This window comes from Equus przewalskii, chromosome 25 (genome assembly GCF_037783145.1).
Source record: "Equus przewalskii isolate Varuska chromosome 25, EquPr2, whole genome shotgun sequence".
Taxonomy (NCBI): Eukaryota; Metazoa; Chordata; class Mammalia; order Perissodactyla; family Equidae; genus Equus; species Equus przewalskii.
Window position 1 is genome coordinate 32,958,533 of NC_091855.1, and position 26,187 is coordinate 32,984,719.

Genomic DNA, 26,187 nt, shown 5'->3' on the forward strand with positions numbered 1-26,187 from the left:
GGAGCATTATTACTGACAGGAAAAGGCTTGAGACTCCTGACCAAGGGCCTCTTTGTACACGGGCATTGCTAGTCACAAGGTGTAGCTGTGGCTTAAGATGAGGAGGTGCTATCAGGGAGTCCCACACCAGGAACTGGCCACCGAAAAGAACCCCTCACAAATAACATCAGATACTTGTGTGGTGCTTATTATAGCTGACTAATTGCTTTTTTTATGCTAACGCATTTAATCCTCCAAATTAGGAACTAGGTACTAGTATTATCCCCATTTTAGAGATGTAAAAACTAAAGCAGGGAGAGCTTCAATGCCCCCAGTGACCCAGTTGGTAGGGTGCTAGAGATGAGATTCAAACCCAGTAGTCCAGCGTGACTATTTCTCGCTTATGTGCCAGACACTGCTCTGGTCCTTGGTTATGGATGACGAGCAAGACAGGCATGCCCTGCCCACGAGGAACTTGTATTCTATTTGGTGTAGCCCTGTTCTCCTGCTGTGGGGTCAGCACTGCTGACTAAGGCTCCAGGGAGAACATACAGCTCAGAAACTCACTGCAGCCCCCATTTCCTAAAGAAGCAACTTCCAGGTCTTCCCTCCTCCCTGGTAGGCCAGGCCCCTCCCACTCGTCTCTCCCGGACCTTCGCCCAGAATGCCCTGACTCCCTACCCACTGCTTTGCCATAACACTGCCCACCAGTGAAGGTTTTCGTTTCTGCCACACTGTCATTTGTGGCCCTTGCTGAGCAAGCTCTGATGACTGTGGCTGGCAGTGAGTGGCCTGATGCTGCTTTTTTCAGCCTTTGTGTGTCCTGCCTCTGTTAGTGCAGTGAGCAAGTGTTTCCTGAGAGTCCATCTGTGCCAGGCTTTGTTTTCAGGTACAGCACTTAAAGCCCCAGGGCTCTCTTAAAACACTTCTTCATCCTGCTCATCCAGTTCCCATTTGCTGGTCAACATCCTGAGCAGCTGACAGATTTCTTGAACACCTAATTCCTCCAACTTCTGCTCATCTGGTCTGTTCATACTAAACTCAGCCACGTTTGTAGTGATTAATGCCACCTAGAGCCTGCATCTTCCGGATCTGTCTGTTGTTTCACATGCTTTTAAGTCCCATATTATCATTCAGTCTTTTACTCATCTTTTCTGCTCTTTGCAAATAAACATTCACTACATATTCTCAATACCATGCTGGACCTGTGGGCCTGCAAATGTCCCTGAGCTTTGGATATTAATAGCTAGGTCTGCTAATCTACTGAGAGGCTGATCAATATGTAGTTAGGTGTTTGTGTGTGCCTGTTCAGGGGAATTTACACTGTAGCAGTTAAGGGCATCCAGGGTGTACTAATAAGATGTGTGTAGTGGGGGAGGATTCAGAGAAGAGAGAAATCACTTATGCATAAAATAGCTAGATGAAGCTTCAGGAAGTGGTACATTTTGTGTTTGAGAGGCCCCAGTGAGTACTTTAAGCAGAAGAAATCATATCCTTTAAGCCCTGAGACAGGTGTGCTGGGGGAGTGGAGAGATCATCCAGGCTGGCACGCAGCGTTGTGTGGGGAAGGATGGGAGGGAAGCCTGACCAGCGGATGGGGCCAGGCTTGTGGGGCTTGAATGACGGGTGAAGACCTTTGGACTTCGCAGTAGGGATTTGCTGGATGTTTTTGAACAAGAGACTGAGACAGTCAACAGTGTTAATGTTACTGATAATGTCTGTTATTTTTCAAGGCTTTGTAATTGACACAGTATTTTCGTGATAATGCTGCCATGTGTTCTCTGCAATCTAAATGGAGCAGGTATTATTATCCTATCTATTTTATGAATGTAGGAACAGGTACAGAGTTGAGGCTGCTCAGCTAGTAAATGGTTGCACTGGAACTTGAACCCAGATCTTTTTCTTCTTCCAAGTCATATATTCTTTTTGGAATTGTTTTATGGGATAGATTAGAGGAAATAGAGCATAGAGGCAGAAAAAACTACTGAGAGACCGATGCAAAATTCCAAACATGGGATGATAAGGTGGCAGTGGAATAGAAAAGCAGAGGGGCTGTCACATAGAGAATTATAGAAGAATCTGAAGGACTCGAACAGGCTGAGAGTAGGGCAGGAGGAAGTGGGTTGCCTGCAAGCTTGCGAATGTAGTTCTCTAGGAGAGTTACAGACACTCTCAGGCTTTGTGGAGCTGGCCACTAACCCCACTAACCCCAGCTCCTCAAGCTGTCTCAGTGGAAGCCGTCCGTTTGCTCTGCAGCACCAATACTGGGTACTATTTGCTGTGAGCCTCCGAAAAGACGAGCATGGTTGCCAGCAGGTTGTACCACTGTGGGACCCAAGGGAACAAAGGCAAGGCCCCTGCCTTCACAGACTCAGTTGGGGGATCAGGGAGGGATCTTCTTGAGAGAGCTTTTGAAGGTCTCTTGAGGTAAGTTGACCCAATACTGGTTGCACGTCGGACCTTTCCGTGTAACCCGGCTGTATAAACAGTCTGCTGTCTGCAGCCCCACCCTTGCTAGACAACTGCTTCAGCTCTCTGGGGCTGTTTCCCCAAGGGGAGAACCAGGGCTTGGGCTAAGTGGGTGGTTTTCATACCACGTTCCTTAGAGCCAGAGTTCTGGAAATTCCTCTCAGAGCCCACTACAACAGTGGGTGGGGGGAGAGGAGTGCGTGTAATTCCTGGTTCACCTAGAGACACTTGCCTTTTGCCTACTTTAAATGTTTCCTTTGAACAAAGACTCTCCAAATTAAGAACAAAAAGGTTTTAAAAAAACATTATGATAGATAATCTTCCTAGGCCTATTCTAACAAACATTTCATAGTTCTGTTAAAAGTTTTTTTTTTTAAAGATTTTATTTTTTTCCATTTTCTCCCTAAAGCCCCCCAGTACATAGTTGTATATTCCTCGTTGTGGGTCCTTCTAGTTGTGGCATGTGGGACGCTGCCTCAGCATGGTTTGATGAGCAGTGCCATGTCCGCCCCCAGGATTCAAACTAATGAAACACTGGGCCGCCTGCAGCAGAGCGCGCGAACTTAACCACTCGGCCACGGGGCCAGCCCCTGTTAAAAGTATTAATACTTTCCAAATATTACTTTTGTGTTGTGCTTTACAATTTACTAAGCACTTTCACCTAGATTGTTTCATTCATTCCTCGTTATAACCCAGTGACATGAACAGATGATGTTAAACCCATATTACAGGTGAAGAAATTGGCGCTCAAAGGACGTAACTCCAAGTGACAGCTGGCGAAAATCAAAACTCAAATCTTAGGAGTCTGTTGCTCTTTTCAAGTCTTTTATTGCCTTTCCACCATAGGAGATGGACTGAAATAATGGAACACATCAGTAGAAAATGAAATAATAAGCAATTTTTGGTTATCACATTGGTTACTATTAAATACATATGGACATTTTTTGATATGGTGTTCTAAATACCAATTTTGACCTGAAATTTGAAAAGCAACTTTTGATCTTACTTGATAGTATTTTTTGTCATTTTGGATTCTGGATGCTGATAGGATAGTTTCTAAAGCCCATATAATCCCATTTGTGGGTTCAAGGATAGATGGATCCTTTTAAAGACTAGGGTGATAGCTGGGCTGGATTATGCTGTAGAAGGAAATTCACTGTGGATTGGAAAAAGTTTGCTTGAGGTCACAATATGCCTGTGACTGAGGGACAAAATGAGGTTGCAAATAGATTTCTCAGAATCTATTTGGTGCTTTGTCAGGATTGTGACTTGCAAAAGTCCACACCCAAGTATCTAATCTCCTGTTGTGCTCTGCTCTTGCTTATCTGTGTGAAGATAATGATTTTCACTTTTCTTTTGCTGGCATTTAATATACTGTATCTATAAAACGTGATACCAGCCCCCAGAACACAGCTGACATGTTGTGTCTTCTTTGGTACTTAATCTCACAAGATTGTTGGACATCTGCAGAATAATTTTAACCATGCTATTAAATTCCTGGCACTTTATCACCCATTTCTATATTAAAAATTGGGGGACATATATCTGTATCAAGGAAACCAAAATCCTCTCGACTTCCTTTCTGAAGTAAAATGGAAGCTTACTGTATTTCTGCCTTGGGAACTTATGCAAGGCTTATGAAACCAGTGAAGCAATCTAGTGAATAACTTTTAGACCCATCTACCACCAAAACCTTCTAGAATTGGGAGGCCAGGATGGACCTACTTTCTGGAGAATTCCGTCACTTGGTGAGTCACACCAGAGAGAAGGACCAGAGTCACCCTCCCATAAATTTAGCAAAGTATTGGTAATGGTAACCGCTAACATCTATTCAGCATCATTTATATAGTGAGGACTTTACACTCCTTACCTGATAAAATCTGCACATCACCTTTGTGAGGCAGGTACATTACTATGTTTTATAGGTATGGAACTTAAAGGTCGGCAGTGTTAGCACTAACTGTTATTGAAATGCTCTATAGCTCAGATTCCGCTCTTATTCAGTACCCTGCTGTGCCTGTCGTGCTTAATTGTCAACAATTAGACTTTTCCTCTGGATTTTGTGATTTAAAAGTATTTAATTCTCTGACTATAATGAGCAAAATAGTCTTGATAAATTGTATTTTCTAAACTTTTGTGTATTAGTCTCTTTTCTTGAATTAATTAGATGTTTCTTGCCTACGTAACATCTGCAGGATTCAGTTGGGAGACATCTGTGGGCTGGAATAGCCATAGACAGCTTCTTGAAAGAGATGGGATTTGTGGGGGAGGCAAGGGCTCAGATATCCCCAGGAGTGGGTAGGGTGGAAGGCATTGTGGAGAAGGAAATGATGTTTGCACGGTGTGGAGGCAGTCAGTAACTCAATTCAGTTAAGAGTAGAGGAGTCAGGGAAAGGCATAATGGGAAATAAGATAGAAAAGCATAATTTTGGTCAGACTGTGAAGGATCCTAAATGCTAGGCTATGCATTTCCTTTACGTATGCTTAAGTAGAAAGGCCATATTGATACTTGGAGAGCCACTAGAGGAAGACATAGAATGAGGAACCAGACACAGGACAATCCATGTGGATCTAGAGTCCAGGGTGAAAAGGGCTGAACTAAGGAGATCTTACTGGAAATAGAAGATGTTACAAAGGTGGAATAGACAGCTTGGTGACTGGCTGTACACGGTTGCCTCTGGAGCAAGCATGTCCAAGATACCTGAGATTTCTGAGCCTGACTGAATGAAACTGGGCAGAAGGAATTCAGGAGAGAGCTGGTTTTCAGAGGGGAAAGCATGCTGCTAGGTTCTGTTTTTGGATTGCTGAGTTCGGAGTAATGATGTGAAATCCCAATAGAGAAATCCAGCTTGTGGTGGGAGATGCCAGTTTGCTAATTTGATGAGCAGTTAAAGCTGGAGAAGTCTGGAAGTCATCCTTGTCAAAGTAGTGTTTGCAGTTGGTGAGTGGAAAAGTCCTCAAGGAAGAAAAGAGGACACTAGAAAGAGCCAAGGATGTAGCATAAATTTAGAGCGTACGGAGTGGAAAGGGCAGTAAATGAGAGAGAAGCTGAATCAGAGAGCTGGGAATAGTCAAGTGGAGAGAAAGCCAAGGAAGAGAGATGCGAAGAAGGTGGAGAAAACTGCATCAGTGCAGCAGAGAGGTCTAGAGCAAGACTTCTCAGCCACAGCACTATTGACATTTGAGGCTAGATCATTTTTTGTTATGGAGGCTGTCTTGTGCATTATTGGATGTTTAACAGCATCCTGGCCTGTACGCACTAGATGCCAGTAGCGTTCCACCCTATAGTTGTGACAACGAAAAATGTCTCGACATTGCTAAATGTCCCCTAGGGGCAAAGTCACCCCCTGTTGAGAACCGCTGGTCTAAAAGGATATAAAAAGATCACTGGGTTTGGCAGTTAAGAATATTGTTTGAGTGGAAGTCAGACTACAGAGAATTGAAGAGGGAGAAATGGGAGGAAAGGGAAGCTGAGGGTGTAGACAGTTCACTCACCACATCAGAGAGGAAGCAGGCAGTGTTCTCCAACACACACTGGAGCTCTGGACTTGGTAATATGTTTTTGTGTGGTCGAACCAGCTTTTCTCCCCCATTCTCTTTTCGATAGGTTTTCCTGGCTATTTATTCTTCCACGTAAACTCAGTAATAAACTTGTCTTGCTCTAGGGAAATAAAGTAATGATATTTTGGGGGAGATTTTGTTAAAATTACAGCTAATTTAGTCCTTTGTCTTTTTTGTGTGTATTAATAGTTATTTTAATTAATATGCTATTTTGAGCAGTTTAGCTTTAGTGAAAAATGGAGCGAGAAGTGCAGAGCTCCCATATACCCCGTCATCCCCACCCCTCTTCCTCTACTGTTAACGTCTTGCATTAGTGTGGAACATTTATTTTACTTGATGAGCTGATATGGGTACATCATTATTAACTAAAGTCCATAGTTTACATTAGGGTTCAGTCTTTGTGTTGTACGTTCTATGGAGTTTAGCAAAAGTATAATGACGTGTATCCACCAATTACATTGTCGTATAGAATAGTTTCACTGCTCTAAAGTTCCCTGCGCTCTGTCTTTTTATCCGTCCCCACCCTCATCCCTCCACCCCTGGCCTCCACTGATGTTTTTACTGCCTCCATAGTTTTTCATTTTCCAGAATGTCAAATAGATGGAATCATATAGTATATGTCCTTTTCAGATTGCTTTCTTTCACTTGGCAATATACATTTAAGGTTCCTCTCTATCTTTTCATGTCTTAGTAGTTGACTTCTTTTTAGTGCTGAATAAACAGTCCATTGTCTGGATGTACCACAGTTTGTCCATTCACCTACTGAAGGACGTCTTGGTGGCTCCAAGTTTTGGCAATTATGGATAAAGCTGCTATAAAACATCCACATACAGGTTTTTGTATGTGCATAAGCTTTCAGCTCCTTTGGTTAAATATTAAGGAGCACGATTGCTGGGCTGTATAGTGCGAGTATGTTTAGTTGTAAGAAACTGCTGAACTGTCTTCCAAAGTGGCAGTACCATTTTGCATGCCCGCCAGCGAAGAGGGTTCCTGTCAGCAAATGAGAGTTCCTGTTAGTCCGCAGCCTCACCAGTATTTGGAGTCGTTAATGTTTTGGATTTTGGCCATTCCAATAGGAGTGTAGTGGTATCTCGTTGTTTGAAGTTGCAGTCCCTAATGATAAATAATGGGAGCATCTTTTATTATGCTTATTTGCCATCTGTATATATTCTTTTTCTCTTCTTCGTCTTCTCCCGAAAGCCCCCCAGTACCTGATTGTATATTCTAGTTGTAGGTCCTTCTGGATCTGCTGTGTGGGACGCCGCCTCAGCGTGGCTTGATGAGCAGTGCTGGGTCTGCACCTAGGATCCAAACCAGTGTAACCCTGGGCCAACAAAGTGGAGCACACAGACTTAACCATTTAGCCACAGGGCCAGCCCCTGTATATATTCCTTAATAAGTGTCTGTTCAGATCCTTTGCCATCCTTTTAATCAGGTTGTTTGTTTTCTTAGTGAGTTTTAAGAGTTCTTTGTATATTTTGGATACCAGTCCTTTATCAGGTATGTGTTTTGCAAAGATTTTCTCCCAGTCTAAGACTGGCTTTTCTTTTCATTCTCTTAACAGTTTTGTTTTTTTTTTTGAGGAAGATTAGCCCTGAGCTAACGTCTGCTGCCAATCCTCCTCTTTTTGCTGAGGAAGACTGGCCCTGAGCTAACATCTGTGCCCGTCTTCCTCTACTTTATATATGGGACACCTACAACAGCATGGCTTGCCAAGCAGTGCCCTGGCTGCACCTGGGATCCCAACTGGCGAACCCCAGGCCGCTGAAGTGGAACCTGTGCGCTTAACACTGTGCTGCCGGGCCGGCCCCAACAGTTTTTTAATAAGTCCAACTTATCAATTTTTTCTTTCGTGGATCATGCTTTTGGTGTTGTGTCTAGAAAGGCCCTGTCTTTTGATGTTTCTTTATCCTTCTCTTTTAGGCATATCTCTTGTAAATCTAATAATCTCCAATTTAGTAGGTAACTGTGATACATTTGTGTTCAATGTCAGTACTGATATATTTCTAATTTTCTGTCATTTTACTTTATGCTTTCTAGTTTCCATGTTTTTCTTTCTTTGTCTCACCTTTTTCTCCCCGGCTGTTGGATTCATCAAGTACTCTTTTTATTCCTTTTTCTTCTGTTATTTAAAAAGTATTGTCACTATCTAACCATAAACTTAAAATGTTATTGTTAAATTTAAGAATCTAAAGTTAATTAATGTTTTCCTTCTCTCAAGCAGCCACGAAACGTAGAACTCTAATTCCAGTCACCCCTTCTCTCATGTGTTATTATTCTCCAGTATTTTCATTCCATCTTATTTTTAGGCCTTCAGAATTCATCATTGTCATTATTGTTTTACACAATACGTCCTTGTTTAGAGTTACCCACAAGTTTACTAATTTCTTGGCTTTTCTTCCTAGCAGTTCTGTCCTTTCAAACAAATTCAGGGTTTTTTCCTGAACCATATCCTTTGTAATTATTTCATTGAAGACCTCTCACTGGTAATAAGCTCTCCGATTTGTTTTTCTGATCCTACCTTTGTGGGGTTTTTGTTGTTGTTGTTGTTGTTGCTGAGGAAGATTAGCCCTGAGCTAGCATCTGTGCCCGTCTTCCTCCACTTTATATGTGGGTCGCTGGCACAGTGTGGCTGACGAGTGGTGAAGATCCAAACCCACGAACCTGGGCCCCTGAAGCGGAGTGCACCGAACTTAACCACTGTGCCATGGGGCCAGCCCCCACTACCTTTGTTTTTGCCCTGATTTTTGAGTGATAATTGAACTGGGTTTAAAATTCTAAGTCTACAGTTATTTTCTCCCACTTCTTTCAAGAATTTTTTTCATTGACTTTTGAACTCATTTGTTACAATTGAGAAATTACTGTCTAGTTGTTCCTTTATAGGAAATCTATCTTTTGTCTCTGCCTGCTTTTAAGACTCTTTTCTATCTTTGGTATTCTGTATTGTTACTGCAATGGATTAATAGGTATGGATTTATTTTTATTTAGTCTTAGTGGGATTTGTTGTACTTCTTCAATCTGAAGATCTAATTTTTCAACAGTTTGCTGAAATTACTAGCTATCGTCTCTTAGAATATTGACTCACTTTTTTACTTCCCTTTTATAACTCTCATTAGATGCAGGTTAGACCCCTTCAGTCTTCATCTTATTTTCCATCATTTTGCCTCTGAGTTGCAGTCCACCTAATTTCTTCAGATCTCTCTTCTAGTTCATTAACTTTGTTTTCAGCTGTGACTGATGTGTTAATCGTCAGTTGAGTTTTTAATTTCAGTGACTATATTTTTCACTTTGGGGCCTTGTAAGATACAATATGCTTTATAGTTTAGAACTTAGACCAGAGTCAGGCTTCTGGGCTTAAATTCTTTCTCCACCTCTTGCTACCTGTAGAAACCATGGGCAAATTACTTAACTTCTATTTTCTCATCTGTTAAGTGAAGATAATAATAGTATTATCTAATAAACTATCTAATAGTTTAGAATGAAGGTTAACAATTAAAATACATAAAGGGATTAAACCAGTGCCTGATACATAGTAGATGCTGTGTATTAGCTGCTATTATTCTCAAATTTGATTTTTTTTTTGTTTCACTATTTCTTTTGTATTTCTTTTACTTTCACATCATTACAAATATACTTATTTGTAAATCACCATCTAATTGATCATTTATCTCAGGCTCTTGCAAGTCTAATGCTATGTTCTGTTGACTTTTGCTCATGGTAGATTGGGATTATTTTCTATTGTGTTTAGAAATTTTGGATAATAAGTGTCTCTTCATTGAGGTTTTAACTATAAGAATGCTCTGTGGTCTGAGTGGACCTGTATACCTCCAGTAGAATTTATTTTTGCCAGTCTCTTCAAGAGCTTGGAACCAGTGTTTATGTTAATGTCTCAACATGGGTAGGACAGATTCCTAGCACTCCAATATTTAGAGATCAGGTGGAAGAAAAGAAGTGACTGGAGAGTTTAAAAGTAGAAAGAGGAGCCAGCCTGGTGGTGCAGCAGTTAAGTTCACACGTTCTGCTTCTGTGGCCCAGGGTTCACCTGTTCAGATCCTGGGTGTGGCAAGTCATGCTGTGTTAGGCATCCCACATGTAAAGCAGAGGAAGATGAGCATGGATGTTAGCTCAGGGCCAGTCTTCCTCAGCAAAAAGAGGAGGATTGGCAGCAGATGTTAGCTCAGGGCTAATCTTCCTCAAAAAAAAAAAAAAAGAAATCATGAGAAAATATCTCATTTAGGGGAGGGGGGTCGGGAGGAGGTAGTAGAAGTCACATGCTGCTAAGAGATGGAATAAAAGATGAGGTCAAAGAAGTTTCCATTGGATATGATAATGTGGAGTATTTGTGTGACTTGGAGTGATTTCAGTACAGTGGTATGTGGGGGAGCCTCAGTGAAAAGATGAAATAGATTTGAGAGTAAATGAGATTTTTTGTAGTAGTGTACTAGAAGTTATAGCCAGTGCAATAAAGCATGAAATAAAAATTAAAGGCATAAACATTATAAAAGAAGTAGAACTGTCTTTACTTGCAGGTGACATGGTTGTGTATTTATAAAGTCCTAAGGAGTTTAAGTAAAATACCATCAAAATCATCAAATGCCTAGAAATAAATTTAACAAAAGATGTGTGAGACAGCTACACTGAAAACTACACGTAAAACCCTGCTGAACAAATTTAATACATAGAGATGTAACATGTTCATAGATTATTAGATTCAATATTAAGACATCACTTGCTCCCAAATTTATTGATGGATTTCATTTCAATCCCAATCAAAATGTCAGCAGAGTTTGTTAGGAAAATCAACAAGCTGATTCTAAAATTTATTTGGAAATGCAAGGTATATAGAATAGGCAAGAGAACTTTTAGAGAAGAACAAGCTGATTCCAAAATTCAGATGTATATTCAAAGGGCCTAAAGCAGCTGAGACAGTTTTAAAGAAGAGGATTTATAGTACGTGATTTCGGGATTCACTATAAAAACACAGTAAGACTAGTATTGGCATAAGAATAGATAAATTGATCAATGGGACAGAATAAAATCCAGAAAAAGACACATGCGTAATCAAAGATTTTTGAAAAAGGCACCAATGAAATTCAATGGAGGAAGGATGTTCTTTTCAATAAATAGTGCCGAGGCAATTGGATATTCATGTAGAATAAATAAACCTTGGCCTATCTCAGGCCATAAAATTAACTTCAGATGAAGGATAGATAGACGTAAGTAACAAAGCGAAAACTATGAAGAACAAGAGCATCCTCATGATCTTGGAGTAGGCAGAGATTTATTTAGTAGCTGGTACACAAAATGCACTTGACCATAAAAGAAAAAATTGATAGATTTTTTAGAATATTTTAGAGGGGGCTGGCCCCGTGGCCGAGTGGTTAAGTTCGCACTCTCTACTTCAGCAGCCCAGGGTTTTGCAGGTTCAGATCCTGGGCATGGACCTAGTACCGCTCATCAAGCCATGTTAAGGTGGCATCCCACATGCCACAACTAGAAGGACTCACAACTAAAAATATGTACAGCTGTGTAACGGGGAGGTTTTGGGGAGAAGAAGGAAAAATAAAACCTTTTAAAAAAAAGAATATTTTGAAATTCAGCTCATCAAAAGACACCCTTTGGGGAGGGATGAGGAAGGCCTTTCTAAACAAGACCTCACACTCAGAAGCTATAAAGGAAAAAATTACAACTTGGATAACTCCTCCCCCTCCAAAAGGGGAAGAAAGGAAGCCAGAAAGAGCTTCTGAACTATGAAAGTTTTCATAAACAACTTTCACAAGCTGGGAGAACATTTGCAACATAATTGTAATAGATGTGAAAGGCACCATGTGGTGGGCAGAATAATGGCTCATCAAAGATGTCCTTGTGCTGATCCTCAGAGCCTGGAATATGTTACGTTCCATGGCAAAGGAGAATCAAGGTAGCAGATGGAATTAAAGTTGCAAATCAGCTGACCTTAAAATGGGCGATTATCAGAGAGGGCCCAGTGTCGTCACAAAGGTACTTCTAAGTGGAAGGGGGAAGTCAAGAGTAATGACAGTGTGGAAAGGACTCAGCCAGCGTTGTTGATCTTGAAGATGGAGGAATGGACACACAAAGCTCAGGAATACAGGTAGCCTCTGAAAACTGGAAAAAGCAAGGAAATGAATTCTTCCCTAGAGCATTCAGAAGGAACAGAACCCTGCCAACACCCTTTTAGTCCAGCAAAACCCATTTCAGACTTCTGATCTCCAAAAGTGTAAGATAATAAATTTGTGTTTGTGTGTGTTTTATTATTGAGGTAACACTGGTTTATGACATTTTATAAATTTCAGGTGTACATCATTATATTTTGATTTCTGTGTAGACTACAAAATTTGCATTGTTTTAAGCCACTAAATTTGTGACCATTTGTTAGGGTAGCGATAGGAAACAAATGTATTCTGCATATCAATAAAAAATAGATAATTTACAAATGGATAATTCACAGAATTAAGAAATATCGATGTCCAGTAAATATGATTAAAAATACTGGACACCACTAGTAATCAGAGAAATAAAATTTAAATGAGCCATATTCTGGCTAATTAACAAAAATTTTCATAGATATAATCCACCCATTGTTCTCAGGATCCAAGAAAAGAATCTCTTGTACACTGTTGATAGTCTGAATAGGAAAGATGTTTAGAGGGAAATTTGACAGAATCCATCAAAATTAAAGATCATATCTTCATATACCTGTATACTACTTGAATCTTTCATAATGAGAATGTCTTTCCATATTACTTGTGAAACTGTTTTCAGTACATAAAAAGAAACAGAGACCAAGGACAATACGAGAAAACCTACAGCAAATGCGAAATGCAAGGTAGCTTACAGTGTCCGTGTGCATGTGTGTGACAGGCATACTGCTGTGGAGTTTCAGGACAGGAGTGACAGCAGCATTAGCTAGAGCTGATCATCTTCCTCCCAGTCACCCCAGCTGCTCAGTCAGCATCTTCTCTCACATCCACTGTCAACAGTCTGTTTATTGCATCTGTTTATGAAAGTGTCTGCTGTCCCCCGACCCCCGGTCCTCTAGGATGTGCGGCTAGGAGCTGAGTCTGTTAGTCATCTCTGCACCGTGTGCAGCTGCTGCCTAGATTAAGTATTAACAATGAAAAGAAATGTTTTATCGCTGGACACGTGTTCCCATAACAGCAGTCATCCTTGAAGATTCCTATACTTTGTAACAAAATCTTAAATGTAAACTCAGTCAGCTGCTTGAGCCAGAGTTGGAAGTGGCAGATGATGACACTACTGTTACCAAATTTGAGACTTTTAAGGTGCAAGTAGAAAGGTTGGGCCCAGAGATCGCCTTCACTGCTCTCTTCTCCGTTCTTGTTTGGCCGTTTCTCTAACACGTTATCCCGCACATTCAAACAAGCACTTCTGGGTGGTGAGCTCCCAATGAAAATCATGATTTTGTCTTTGTGGTTGGAATACACAGGTGCAGGAGAGCGGTCTTCTTAGAAGTGAACGTGGATGTCTCTAGTCATTGTAGACTGTTGTCTGGAAAGGGATTTTTTACCTCGTCAAGCAAAACCTCTCATTTTAGAGACAAGAAACTAAGACCTGGGAAGAAGAGTTAGGATGTAGCAGTTAGTGGGAAAGCTGGGATGAAATCTCTCTCCCAGTTTGGAGTCCAGAGATCTTTTCTCAACGTTAGCTTTCCTTTCTTCTCCACGTACCTTAGATGGCATTCCTAAGCTTTCTTTGAGGAATTTTTCCTTATATATTACTAGTTTAAATTTACTCTTAAAGGTTCAAACTTTGGGACAAAATTTCCATATTGTGGACTGAAATTGGGTCTCTAATTAGCCATGCTGTGCAAGCTGTGGCAGAGTAACCTACCACCAGTCCAGCTCCTTGTTAAGGGGCCTAGACACTGCCCAACTGAACAGCTGACCGTTGGTCACCTTAGCTGAAGGCTCAGGAAAAAACATCCCTCCCCCATGGTGGCTTTGTAATGTGTCAGTTTGCCTAGGCTGAACCTTGTTTTCCAGAATCCCCTTTCTTATAAGTTTCCGGTTAAGATCAGCCCCAAAGGAGATTGCTGTGGAGATTTGGAGGGCCAATGTGAAGCAGCAGCCATTTTTGTAACCCACACGCTGTCACTTTGGGCTGGCCTCCCTTGTTGGCATGAGGCAGCGGCTGGACCTGCAAGTGCTGCAGCCTCCCCTGCGTCTGCTTCAGTTTCTCTAACTCCTGGGCCTTGTCAGGTGTGTGTGCCTGGCTTTGTGGCCGAGGGCCCTGGCTTCTGCAGGACACCCCCAGTGCCAGAAGCAACATGAACTGACAGGGTTTAGACATGGGTTCAGTCAGTACTTAGGGCTTCGTCTCGTTGCCTGTGGTTCTAGCTTGTTCCTCTCCTCCTCTTTATACTGTCTCTGTCTTTCCCTGGCTTCTGCCTACACTGCAGACTTCAAGCTCCAGCATCAGGACAAAGACACCAGCATTACAGAGGTTGCTTTACCAGCTCCCACAGTTACATGATGACAAATTCCTGTAAATATTTATCTTTACATGTATACTTATATATGTACACACACACACACACACACACACACATACTCCTCTGGTCATTCTGCTTCTCTCGTTGAACCATGACTGCCACACACCTCTGTCCCCTAGAAGCCACTGTTTTATTCACTGCTACTCTATTAGTGGCTTGGGCAGAGGTTTTGGTGGACAGTACAATTTGGGACATCTAGAGTCCTACCCTCTGGAATTCTCCAACTTACAGCAGTTCCATACTCCCAAAGAATGTAAAGTAAATTAAAAACCCCAACCCTCTCTGGTAATTCCTTCAATACCCAGTAACAAAATAACCCACAGCACCGAGGGAGAAAGCAACTCAGTCCAGCAGGAGACAGAAGAAAATTGGAAGAACGAGGGCAAAGGGAACAAAATGGTGGACATGAGCTCAAGCAGCAGCAGTAGCCACAGCCAGAAGCCAGGACAGGCAGTGGATATGGATCCTGAGCAGAGGAGACAAGAAGCTGGAACTCCTTTGGAGTTTCGAGAGCAAAAGAGCTTGTTGTTGGCAGCCCTGTGGTGTTATATGCCTCATGAAAGACACTTGTAGATGCCTGTCCACACCACCCACACACACAGCAGGTGGGGCTGGAGTTCGCAAATATATACCTCATGTCTTGGCTCCTCTGGGTACCAGTGATTTAAGGTGTATTCAGAAGGCAAGAATTATTTAAAGATGCTGTTTCAAGGAATACTGATTTATCACTTAGACAGCCTACAGTGACTTTTGGTCTCATTGGGGATAGAGTTCAAGGTTCCAGGTGGTTGGAATTCTGTTAGAAGCCAAGTACAAGGAGGGATTGGAGAAGACCCTCTGAAGAAGTGTCATCATCGTCTCTATCGCTCTTTACCACGGAAGCCCTCAAATCTTGGAATGTTGAGGAAAACACCACTAGTGAGGAAAGAGTGGGAACAAGCCTTCCAGAAAGTACCTCTGGGCTGTGGTGCTATACCAGCAGGTCAAGGGAGTTATCAGGAAGGTGGTAGTCTAGAAAGTGGGGAAAATATTCATCCGAAGACTGCCCCCACCTCACACGCTGGTTGGTTTTGAAGTTAGACCTGTTGATGCCCGGGAAGTCACCTTATGTTTCTAACCAGTGAGAGACCTAAAAGCAAGCTGTCATCTTGGACTGTTAAAGAGAACATTTTCCTAGAATCATAATACCACTGTCTGGTCAACTTCCCACTTCCTCTGCATTTTATATTTTATATCTATGTTCATGATTGTGACCCTTGGGCATCAAAGAAAGATTCCTTGCCCTCGGTATGGTCCATGTAAGGAGGCAGGAAGGTCCATAAATACACCTTATTTTTTTAAGTTAGCTTAATTGTTTTAGGAGTTTCCTTTGCTCTGATTTCCATAATCCTTCGTGTCTGTTCCCATAGAAACCCAAACAGAGATCATTCTTTTCACTTCCCTTGGTAACCGTTTCTGTTTGACTCTCCCAACTCCCAGGACAGCAGTTCCTGCACTTGGTTCAGAAGAATATATGATGCCCCAGTGAATGAATCTTGAAATAGTTCCGTTATCCATGAAGTCAGGCTCTCAGGTCTGAATAGCTGAGGTTTTACTCTCCGTTCTAAAAATGAAACAGAATTTGGGTGAGCCTAATTGAAAAAAAATGTTTACAGTGGGTTTACATTAATTGGTCAGTGAGAGTTCTCTGGGAGAGTGTCTCTAAGGATGCTGCCCCAGAGCTTAGTGATCTGTATTCCTGAGCATCCTGATTGCATCTTGGTGCCTCCCATCGGTCACTTCCAGGTCTCCTTCCTCTCACTGCATCGTGTGCTGTTTAGCCATGTCCACAACTCTTTGTCAATATAAAATATGATCCTGAGCACCATTTCTTTCTAGATACAGATACCAATCTAGTACCCTCGGAATTCTTTAGATCGAAAGTAGAAATTAGCACTGCCTGGCCTAAAAAAGGCAGAAAAAGAGAATGCAACACCTAAAATACTACTATGTAAGGTTATAGCGACAGTTTTTTCTTAAATACTACTTTTATGTACAACAAAACCAGACATCCTGGCTACACCAGAATCATGAAATGAAAAAGGGTTTTGGGCAGAAAGAAAAAACTTTCTGAGGAAGGATAATGATTTTAATAGCTGCCCTCAGGGAAAAACACAGATGAGGATGAAGCTATCCCAAATTAGCAATTAGATAAATCTTGAGGATTATAGCATGACAGGATTTAAATTCCATTTCCAAAAATGCACAACTCCACTGGAAACTGAATGAACGTGATTGCTGCTATCTCTCTTTTTGACCAGTGCTCTTGCAGCTGTGAAATCGTGACCCACACTGAAATGCCTCGCTGAGTCAGCCCTTTCTGTGTCCTTGTACCCACAGCGCAAATCTGTCCAAGGCCGCCTGGGGAGCGTTAGAGAGAAACGGCGCGCAGCTGATGATCCGTTCCTACGAGCTTGGGGTGCTTTTCCTCCCTTCAGCGTTTGTAAGTTCACGTTGGGAACTGCCTGGTCAGTCATGTGTGAAATGAATTGGGGGTTTATGTTCTCTGCTTTCCTACCCCTGCCCGCGCCCACCCGCTGGCCTGTGCTGATGAACTCATGCAATACTCACTATTCTGGGTGTGGTGGGATTGCTGCTCTCAAAGAGTGGACCTGGTTAGAGATTGAAGATTCTGCTTTGGGTAAAGTAAATAACAATATTTAAATAAATACTGTGAAACCCGACATGATTTATTATAAAGTGGTAAGTGACAGTCACAGAAGGAATGACTCAGCCAAGTGTGAGGTGTTTTAGGTTGGGGGGATTGGAGGACGCATTTGGAAGCAGGAGGGCTTGTGGGGGGGGTTAGAAAGATGCTTAGGATTTAGAGGAGTGGGGGGATTACCCCACATGGGGGAGTACCCCACATGGGGGACGTGGCATGGAGACAAGCCAGGAGCAGGGAAGCTCGTGATGTCTGCTGGAGAAGGAGGTTCAGGCAGTCGCAAAGGGCACGTGCGATCAGACTCAGTGGCGAGGTGCCTAGAAAGACACCGAGTTGGAAGCTGGGTCTCTCTCGAGGCGTCCAGCACAGCCAGCTTGTCTCCCAGCTTTGTAACAGCTCTCAGTTTCTGCGGCTGAACACCAGACAGCGTGGCTGGGTTTTGTGTAAGGACCATGTTGTACAAGCCATGTGTTTCTCTCAACACTAGAATCACTCTTGGCCCAGAGAGACGATCCCACGCTAAGAGGCACGCAGGCCCTGAGACCTGCCGTCTCGCCCCCTCACACTCACTCTGGGCACATGCTCATTGGTGGAAATTGGTGGAATGCAGTCAGAACTGCCCACATGATGAGGTGGCTGATGCCTTTTTTTTTTTTCCCACCACTTGCTGTAGTTGAGTTTGTGATAAACACACACACGGTGCGGCCCCACTGTAAACCGCTTGGACTGGACCAGAAGATTTAGCTAAGGGAGTGCTGTGTCTTTGTCCTTAGGCTTAAGTCCAGACCCATGTAACACGTGGGCATCATCTTAAAGTGCACTGGGGAGGGCCCTCCTGCCAGTCCACCAACTCTCCTTGCTGTTTCTCTTCTCACAAGTGCTTTGGTGAAGAGCTCTGTTCTCCCTTTGTCTCTCCTCCCCTCGCCAATCTTGATCCATCCTTTTCTTCTCTATCTCAGAGGGTTTCACTATAAAACTAACAGACCTCTCCTGAGGGTAGCATAAGATTCCAGTACATTTTCTTTCTTTCCTACAGTCAAACAGAGCAAGTAGTAGCACTGCTTACAGCCAAGGATTTCTACTTCCACAGTCCTGTAGGTAGATCGTTACCCGCTTTCTGTAGACAAGGATGGGCTTCCCTAAGGTTCCACAGCTGCGGGAGTTCCAGTCTTTCACTGGTCCTTCCTGTGATCTTTCAACTTTATCACAGGAAAAGAGTAAATTCACAATGCTAGGGTAATAGTATTTAGTAATTGAGTGTGCTTATAGAGACTATAGCTGTAAGAAGACGGCAGGTTCTCCAACAATCAGAGTTCCTGGGCATGTCTCAAGATCCTAGAACAGTGCTTTCACCAGGCTTCCTCCAGAACACTGATAAGGACCCACCAATTGCCACTAATCTTGTCATCAGACATTCTCCCATCTGAGTGGGTTGTCTGTGTCCTTCAGGGAATCGTAAATGACTCAGGCAAGGTGCTGAAATTAGGCGTGTGGATGATACACAGAAGTATTTGACCTTGCCCTCCCAAGGAGCTAAAAGTCAAGTTGAGCAAGAAGGTCATCAAATAGGCCCCTTGTTTGAGAGACATCCCAGGGGCAAGTGGGGTGCTAAGACGCGTGAGGAGGGCACATGGGAGGCTCTTAGCAAAGTCTGTTAGTTGACGTTGCTTCCTTTAAGCCCCTAGAGTACGCACCGTGCTTTCTGTGAGGAGAGCAAAGCTATGGAACAGTGGCTGCGGAGACCACATGGATTCAGTCCAGTGGGTGTTGGGTGTGCTAGGTGCTTAAATATGTTCACATATCTGTCATACGCAGTTTGCACTGTGGACTAGCTCACCTGTAGCTGTCTTGTTGAAATTAAAGAGTGTGCACATGCACTCTCTCTCTCTCTCCCATGAGATTATTGCATTACAAATGCCAATCCCTGTATATTCATTTAATGTCTTAAAATTTTCTGTATCGGTTGTAATCTTAAAGTGGTTACTGACAATACATGCAGTTTGTTGTGAAATGAGGCCCAGAGTTATTTCGTTCTTTAGATTTCCCGTTCAGTACTATCAAGACATGCGTTTTAAAATTTTTAGTTACATGTTTGCCAAATAGACTTAATACCCAGTTTTGTAGTCGTTCTGACTGGACATCATCCAGAATCTGGTTTCTTGAGATAGGCCACCTTCGTGCCTCCTAGGCAGAACTCCATGTCCAAAACACCCCCATTTCTGAGTTATCAGCAACCGGAGTTTCCACCTTTGTCCCTCACCAGTAGGCCATCCTGATCACTGTGTTCCAGAAAGCTGGCTTGAGGCCAGCGTTGCAGACAGTCAAGTTTTGTGCCCAGAATGGCACAGTCTCAAACACTGCAGAGGCGGTCACCTAGAAGGAACCCTGCAGCTCTCTCCTTTCCCACAGCCATGATGAGACCTGTCACTCAGGAGACAATGGCCCTGTGAAGTCACACTCTGTGGCCTAAAAACCGTAGTGGATGGAGAGCCAGCATTTCCCATTCACAATAAAGATACTATTTGCAACCCTCTGGGGTTGGTCTGGAAGCTGATAAGTCCCTGGTAACCAAATATTTGTTCTCCTTTTTTCTGCTTTTAAATGAATGAGTCAGTAAACACATCATTTTGAGATCAACCTAACTTTCCATGAAAGCATGGAGTCAGTAGCTTTCCCTTTGATTAGGAACACATTCAAGAATTTGGGGATTTAGGTCAAGGTGCGTTGACCGTTACCCCAGCACTTAGCTATGGTTGCTACATAGTGGGTACTTAATAAATGTTTTTTAACTTAAATTGAAAACATTGTTCTTTTGAGGTCTAATATCAATTTATCAAATATATAGTTTTTGTTGGGTTGTCCCTTTAGATGTATTTAACTTTTAGATTAGACTAATTTATTTAGATTCAGAAAATCTCAATAAAGGAAAGATCTGCTGATTTTGAAGATCAGTAGCTGTATTCCAAACCGTGAGGCATCTGTGAATGTATCAGGGAGAGAGAAGTATTTCTGTCTTTGAACTTCATGCGGTTTGGTGTTTACTGAGCACGTACTTTGTCGGGTGCTGACCTAGACTTGAGCTTGCATAACAGTTGTGGCTGGAATGCCTCCTCCCTCTGGCAATAATGCACATAACCTTCTGAGAATCGTGGCTCAGTGTCCAAAACTGTTTCCTCCAGACGAAGGCAGCCTGAACATCCCTGCGCTTGTGCTGGGGCTGAGAGCCATCCCAGCGCCTCCTGGGGCCCAGGCTCACCTGCTCCTGAGATGGCAGGTTCTCTCTTCTGTGATCAGAGTCAAAAATGGTTCAACCAAATCCCCAAGAACTTTCAGTCTTCAAGCCTCTACTTTCTCTTTTTCACCTGCCTTTAAACCTTCAGTGGCTCCTCTTGGCCTACGAGACAACGTCCATTGTCCTTTGTGTGACATCAAGGCCCACTGTGAACTGAAACAGCTCCCCACACACCCCAGGGCCCTATCCCCTGCGAGTACTTGTTGGCATATGGGTGAGGTGGGCTGTGGCAGCAACTGCCACCTACTCGTTGTGTGGTCCTGAGCTACTGTTCTTTGCCTCGGTTAGAAACTGAAATAACTGGAAAAGAGACAGAATAGAGAAGAACACATTGGACAGACTCCAAGGACCAAGAAAAGGAACTCTCCCGGAGCACACAGTTTGAAGATTAAGGACTTCAGATCTATAGGAGCCAAAATGACAGACAGAGAGTGGAGTTGGGATCCTGCTTACAAGCTGTCAGACTTTGGGCCTGTCACTTCTATAGGTCTCCTTTCTCTTAGCTCTGAAATGGGGACAGTGTCAGATCGTTTGAGAATTTGGAGCTGTTACCTTTGAAGTGTTTTGGTACTTAGTGAGTACTGAGCACAGCTTGCAGTTAATATCAGCAGCAGCCGCGATGGCTTGTAAACCAAGCAGTGCCACAGAGAAGGCAGAGACTGAATTTCAAGCGAATCACGGTCTTGACGTCACACCCATGACATGTGGTGCTGCTACATTCTCTCCTTTTTTTTTTCTTTTTTTTTGTTTGAGGAAGATTAGCCCTGAGCTAACTGCTGCCAATCCTCCTCTGTTTTCTGAGGAAGACTGGCCCTGAGCTAACATCCGTGTTCATCTTCCTCTACTTTATATGTGGGACGCCTGCCACAGCATGGCTTGCCAAGTGGTGCCATGTCCGCACCCGGGATCCAAACCGGCGAACCCCGGGCTGCTGAAGCGGAACGTGCAAACTTAACCGCTGCACCACCAGGTTGGCCCCACTTTCTCTCCTTCTGATGTGCACTCCATCACACTCACACAGCCAGCCCCCTGCTTCTCAGAAACCCATCCTTCTCAGCCCTATCAGGTTTCCTCTCCACGAAGCTTTTCCTAAGCCCCTAGCTGGAAAAGCTTGCAGCTGTCGGTCGTACGCGGCCTTACAGGAAGGACAAGACGGCCACCTTCCGTGACTTACTTCCTGGTCAATTAGTCCACCTTTGATTACACATGCTCCTTCTAGAAGGCTCAGCTGCCATTACTCTTTACCCAGGAAAATTTGATGCCTTGTGTAGGGTTTTACTGCTTGAGGATGCTCCTCAGTTAGATGCAACTGACAAATTACATTTCTAACTGAAATTTGGGCATGTTCCTTGTGCTCAGTGATTGAGCGAAGCTGCTAAACCTAATCCGTCAGTGATAACCAGCTCTTTTGCTCCCAGAGCTGATGAAGGGAAAGCTGGTAATTTCTCGTACACGATACGTGTCCACCCTCTCACCTGGTGTTTTATGAATGTATTGTCTTAATTGTCTGTTAAGTATCTGTGCCTGGGAGGGTGCCTTCCTCTGTTTTGTAAAACGCCAAGTGATACCACTGTGAATTAGAAGACAGCCTCAAATTATTTGACATCCAGATTGAAGGGAAAAGTGGTACTTTTTTTATGTATATAGATAATACCCAAGAATTTGGATCAGAAATGGCATTCGAGAGAAAAGCCATATTGCTTCCTGTCAGGCCTGGATGGCTCAGAGCTTCTTGTATTTGTGAAGTCAGAAAATGGAGCCGAAACAAATGGGGCATCAGATCTGGGGCCATAAAGACTCTTAATCCTTTGCCGTGATGCATTTGAAAATGACAGAAATAAGCTAGGAGCTAAAGAAGCAGGAAGTCCTTTTTACCTGAAATTCTGTAAATTGTCTAATAATCATTAAATTGGCATCACCTCCCAACCTCTGTCCTCTTTCTTTTTAAAAACGTCAAGAACCAAGTTTTCAAGATTTGGCTCATCCTGTCTTGGCCTGCTGTAATACCGCCTTTAAAATTTTCAAGGAATTCTTCCTTTTATTGTGGTTCGTCTTGAGTGAACATGAGACTCTTTATTTGCTTGGAAGGAACATAGGACCAAGAGTCAGAAAGGCAGGGCTCGATTTCCAGCCTTGCCACGTAATAGCTGTGTGGCCTTGGACAACTGTTTAAGCTCCAAATTTATTTCCTTCTGTGTAAAATAGGAGTAATTACATCACAGAGAGCACACTGAATATACTTAGAGGCGGTACTAATTTATATACATGTGCCAGTCATTGTTCTAAATAACTTATTTAATAGTTGAGGAAACTCAGGCCCAGAAAGATTAATTTGCTTAAAGTGACACAGCAAATAAGTGATATACAAAGGTAAGAGATTATTCAGATTATCCTCAGACCCAGAATGTGTCTGAGGTGAGCTGTGAGGAGGGACACCAGTGCTGACTGTTGAGGTGGCCCAGCCGCCCTCTGCCGAGTGGGAAGAGGTGTGGGGGAGATGGCAGGCTGCAGTGTCCTTTTCCAGGTGTCCTTTGTCTCGCTGCTCCCTTCCTCCTCAGCCCCCAGTATGTCCCTGATGTTTATTAATTTTTCCTTCATTCTCTTTCAGATCCCTTTCTTTCTTTCTTTCTGTTTCCACTGGCCCCACTTTGATCCAGACTGACTCACCTCATTCCTGTCTCCGCTTTTGTTATTCTGATACTCACCCTTGTATCCCCATTGCCGTTCACTGATCCACCTCCGTTCCCTTTGCAGTAGCTCTGTCTCTGGCTCTAGCAGTTCTCAGTCTGATCCATTCTCCAGTCTGTGCTAATCTGCTTTTCTAGTGGAACCTTTCTTGCAGCTCCTCACTGTGTATCGAAGTAAAGACCACGCTCTGTAACTGGGGCCCTATGATGCTTTGGGTTGTAAGTGACATAACCAACTCAAAAGGTGTAACAAAAAAGGCAAACACAGGAACGTGCTGCTTGCTTCAGGCTGAATCCAGGGCCTTGGGCTGTGTTACCCGAGTTCAGTTTGATGGAGGTGAAAGCCCCCAGCAGCTTGAGGCTCACAGCACCAAAGGAACTCCCCACAGAGAGAGAGTCTCCTCCCCGACAGCTTCTGGCTTGGACCCTGTGCCCATCCTGAGTCACTTGGGCCAGGAGATGGGCCCAGTCGAACAGGTGTAAGCCACAGATGTCCACGCTGCTTCCTGTTCACAGCCGTCTCCAGTGTGGCTGAGTTTCCTCTCCAGTGCCCCCAGCTCTCCCCCTAAGGGGCCCTCTCTAAGCTTTTCCACCTCTGCTTTGTGTTATGCTGATCTCCTGATGTTCTTCTCTAACGTTGCTCTGTTTATCAAATTATACCAATTTTTCAAGGCCCAGTTAAAATATTTTCTATAAAGCCTTTCCTCATCCTGCAACTGGTAAAAGGTCATTTCTTCCCTTTCTGTCTAGAGTTTGTGCCAGTCATCTATGTGCTGCCTTTCTCTGTCTTACTAGCCACCGTCTTGAACCCCATGCCTTTCCATGAGGTCTTAACATCCGCAAAGCACTTTCATGTACGGTATTTCAGTTGCTCTGGTGCAGAGGCCTGTTATCAGAGAAGGTACTTTAATCCCATTTTTACAGCTCAGCATTGCTTGCACACCAGCTACGCACCAAGATGTGCTAGGTGCTGAAGTGAGAAACATTAATATGATAACCAGATGCTTTATCATTCCGGTTTTACAAATGAGGAAATTGATGCCTAATAAGTAAGTGGCCAAGTGTTCCTGGAACATGCAAACTCTTTGCCACCCCTGGGTCTTTGCAGATGCTGTTACCTCCACCTGGAAGATTCTTTCCACTCTCACCTGGCAAACCCTACTCATCTTTCAGAGTTTAATTAAAATGTCACTTTTTAAGGGAGACTTCTGCTGACCATCTGCTCCCCCCAAATCTAAAACAGGCCTACTGCTGTCTCTCCTAGTACTCCTGTTTTTCCTCATAGTGCTTATCACGAATTGTAGTTATTTTGCCCTTATAAATGCATTTGTTGAATGTCTCTCCACTAGACCGTACACCCCACAATGACAAGGATGATGGTGGTAACTCCTGTATACTCGGTACCTGGCACCCATGCCGGACACACAGGTGGGACTCAGGAAATAATGTGTCAAATGAATAAATGCAAACATCAGCCATTCTCACAGCTCAGTAAATGCCAGAGCAAAGGCTAGAACTGAGATTGCTGGAGCTTAGGTCAACACGATGCCAGCTCTTACCATGTCCTACACTGTGCCCTTGAGCAGCCTCCCCTGCGAAGTTATGTGATCACCAGCACTGAGAGCTGTAGTCCTGGCTCTTTGTATGGCTTCCTAAGACGTTAGCACTGTTTGATATGTGGGTGTTTAGGATATGAAGAGTGGAGATGTGTTTCGATAGGTGGACAGAAGGAATGAGAGACAGACGGACAGACCTGCAAATAAGGTGCCCAGATAATCCACAAAGGAGGTGACTCATGTGTGGGAGCCTGGGGAGAGCGAAGCCAACGTGTGAAGCCCGTGAGCTCCTCTCTGCACAGGCCCTGAGGTAGAAGGCAGAGGCGGCCTGGGTACGGGGCCTGAACCTGCACCCTGATTAAGTTGTAACATTGATACTCTGTTCCGGAGTCCTTGGAATAAACCTTCCATTTTGGTGGGTCTTGAAGAGTTTTCACTTTATATTCTTATCACATTATATTGAAACACTTTCATTATACTTGAAAGCAACTTTTATTTCTTCTTCACCAGAGTGAGCAGCCTGTTACTATAGCAATATTGAAAGTATTTTGAGGTATTTTTATATAATGTCTTCTACACACACGCTGCAAACTGTATACCTAGTGGCTAATACAAATGAGCTGTAATACCCAAAATTGTTTTTCTCTTGTACCTTTATAGTCTCTATTAAGCTCTTGCAAACTTTGCTATAATTTAATTCCTGAAATTTAAATCTCTTATTTTTAGGAAAGATTTATTTGGGAGAGTTGTTAATATATTTGACCTATCAAACATTGAAAATAGCTCTGAAAGAACTTGAATTTTGTTGTGAGTGCTATAAAGATAAGAGTTGCTTCTTGAGGTCTTTTTTAGAAAATAGGATGCAATCATATTTTCCTTCTGTGTGTTTGCAGGGCCTAGACAGCTTCAAAGTGAAACAGAAATTCTTCTCGGACAACCAGGAGCCAACAGCCTCCTTTCCCGTGCCGTATGATCTGCCTCCAGAACTGTACGGAAGTAAAGGTGAGACATAGATGAAGGAAAACCATGGGTGAATGTACCAAAGCAGAAGCAAACAGTGCCCAGGAGAAGCCATTGGTCTCTCAATGGGAGGCTGGCTTGTGGAACATTCTGGAAGCACAGGTTTGCAGAGGCCCCTTTACTGTTATGTCTGGGGCCACTAGCGCCACAATTCTCAAACTGGTTTGCTTCAGAACCCCTGTGCGCTCTTAAAGTTATTGAGGACCACAAACAGCTTTTATGTACCTGGGTTTTTCTATCTGTTGATATTTACTACATTAGAAATTAAAACCAAGAAATTTTAAAAATTTATTAATTTGTTTTTTAAACAACAGCAATAAATCCATTATAATATATACATTTTTATGACTGTTTAAAACAAAAAAATTTGTGAGGAGTGGCACTGT

At 43.0% G+C, this 26,187-nt stretch overlaps 1 protein-coding gene across 3 annotated transcripts in view; it reads left to right on the forward strand.

Moving 5' to 3' along the window:
• TDP1 (tyrosyl-DNA phosphodiesterase 1) overlaps nt 1–26,187 on the forward strand; it is an 82,852-nt gene that overhangs the window by 46,967 nt on the left and 9,698 nt on the right. For 2 of the 3 annotated variants that reach the window (XM_070594499.1, XM_070594500.1), the window contains exons 14-15: nt 16,922–17,024; nt 25,675–25,783. In XM_070594499.1, coding sequence (XP_070450600.1) covers nt 16,922–17,024; nt 25,675–25,783 — 212 coding nt within the window. Of the gene's footprint in view, nt 1–16,921; nt 17,025–24,574; nt 24,654–25,674; nt 25,784–26,187 lie in introns of all 3 variants that reach the window. The other variant, XM_070594501.1, reaches the window with a different exon arrangement.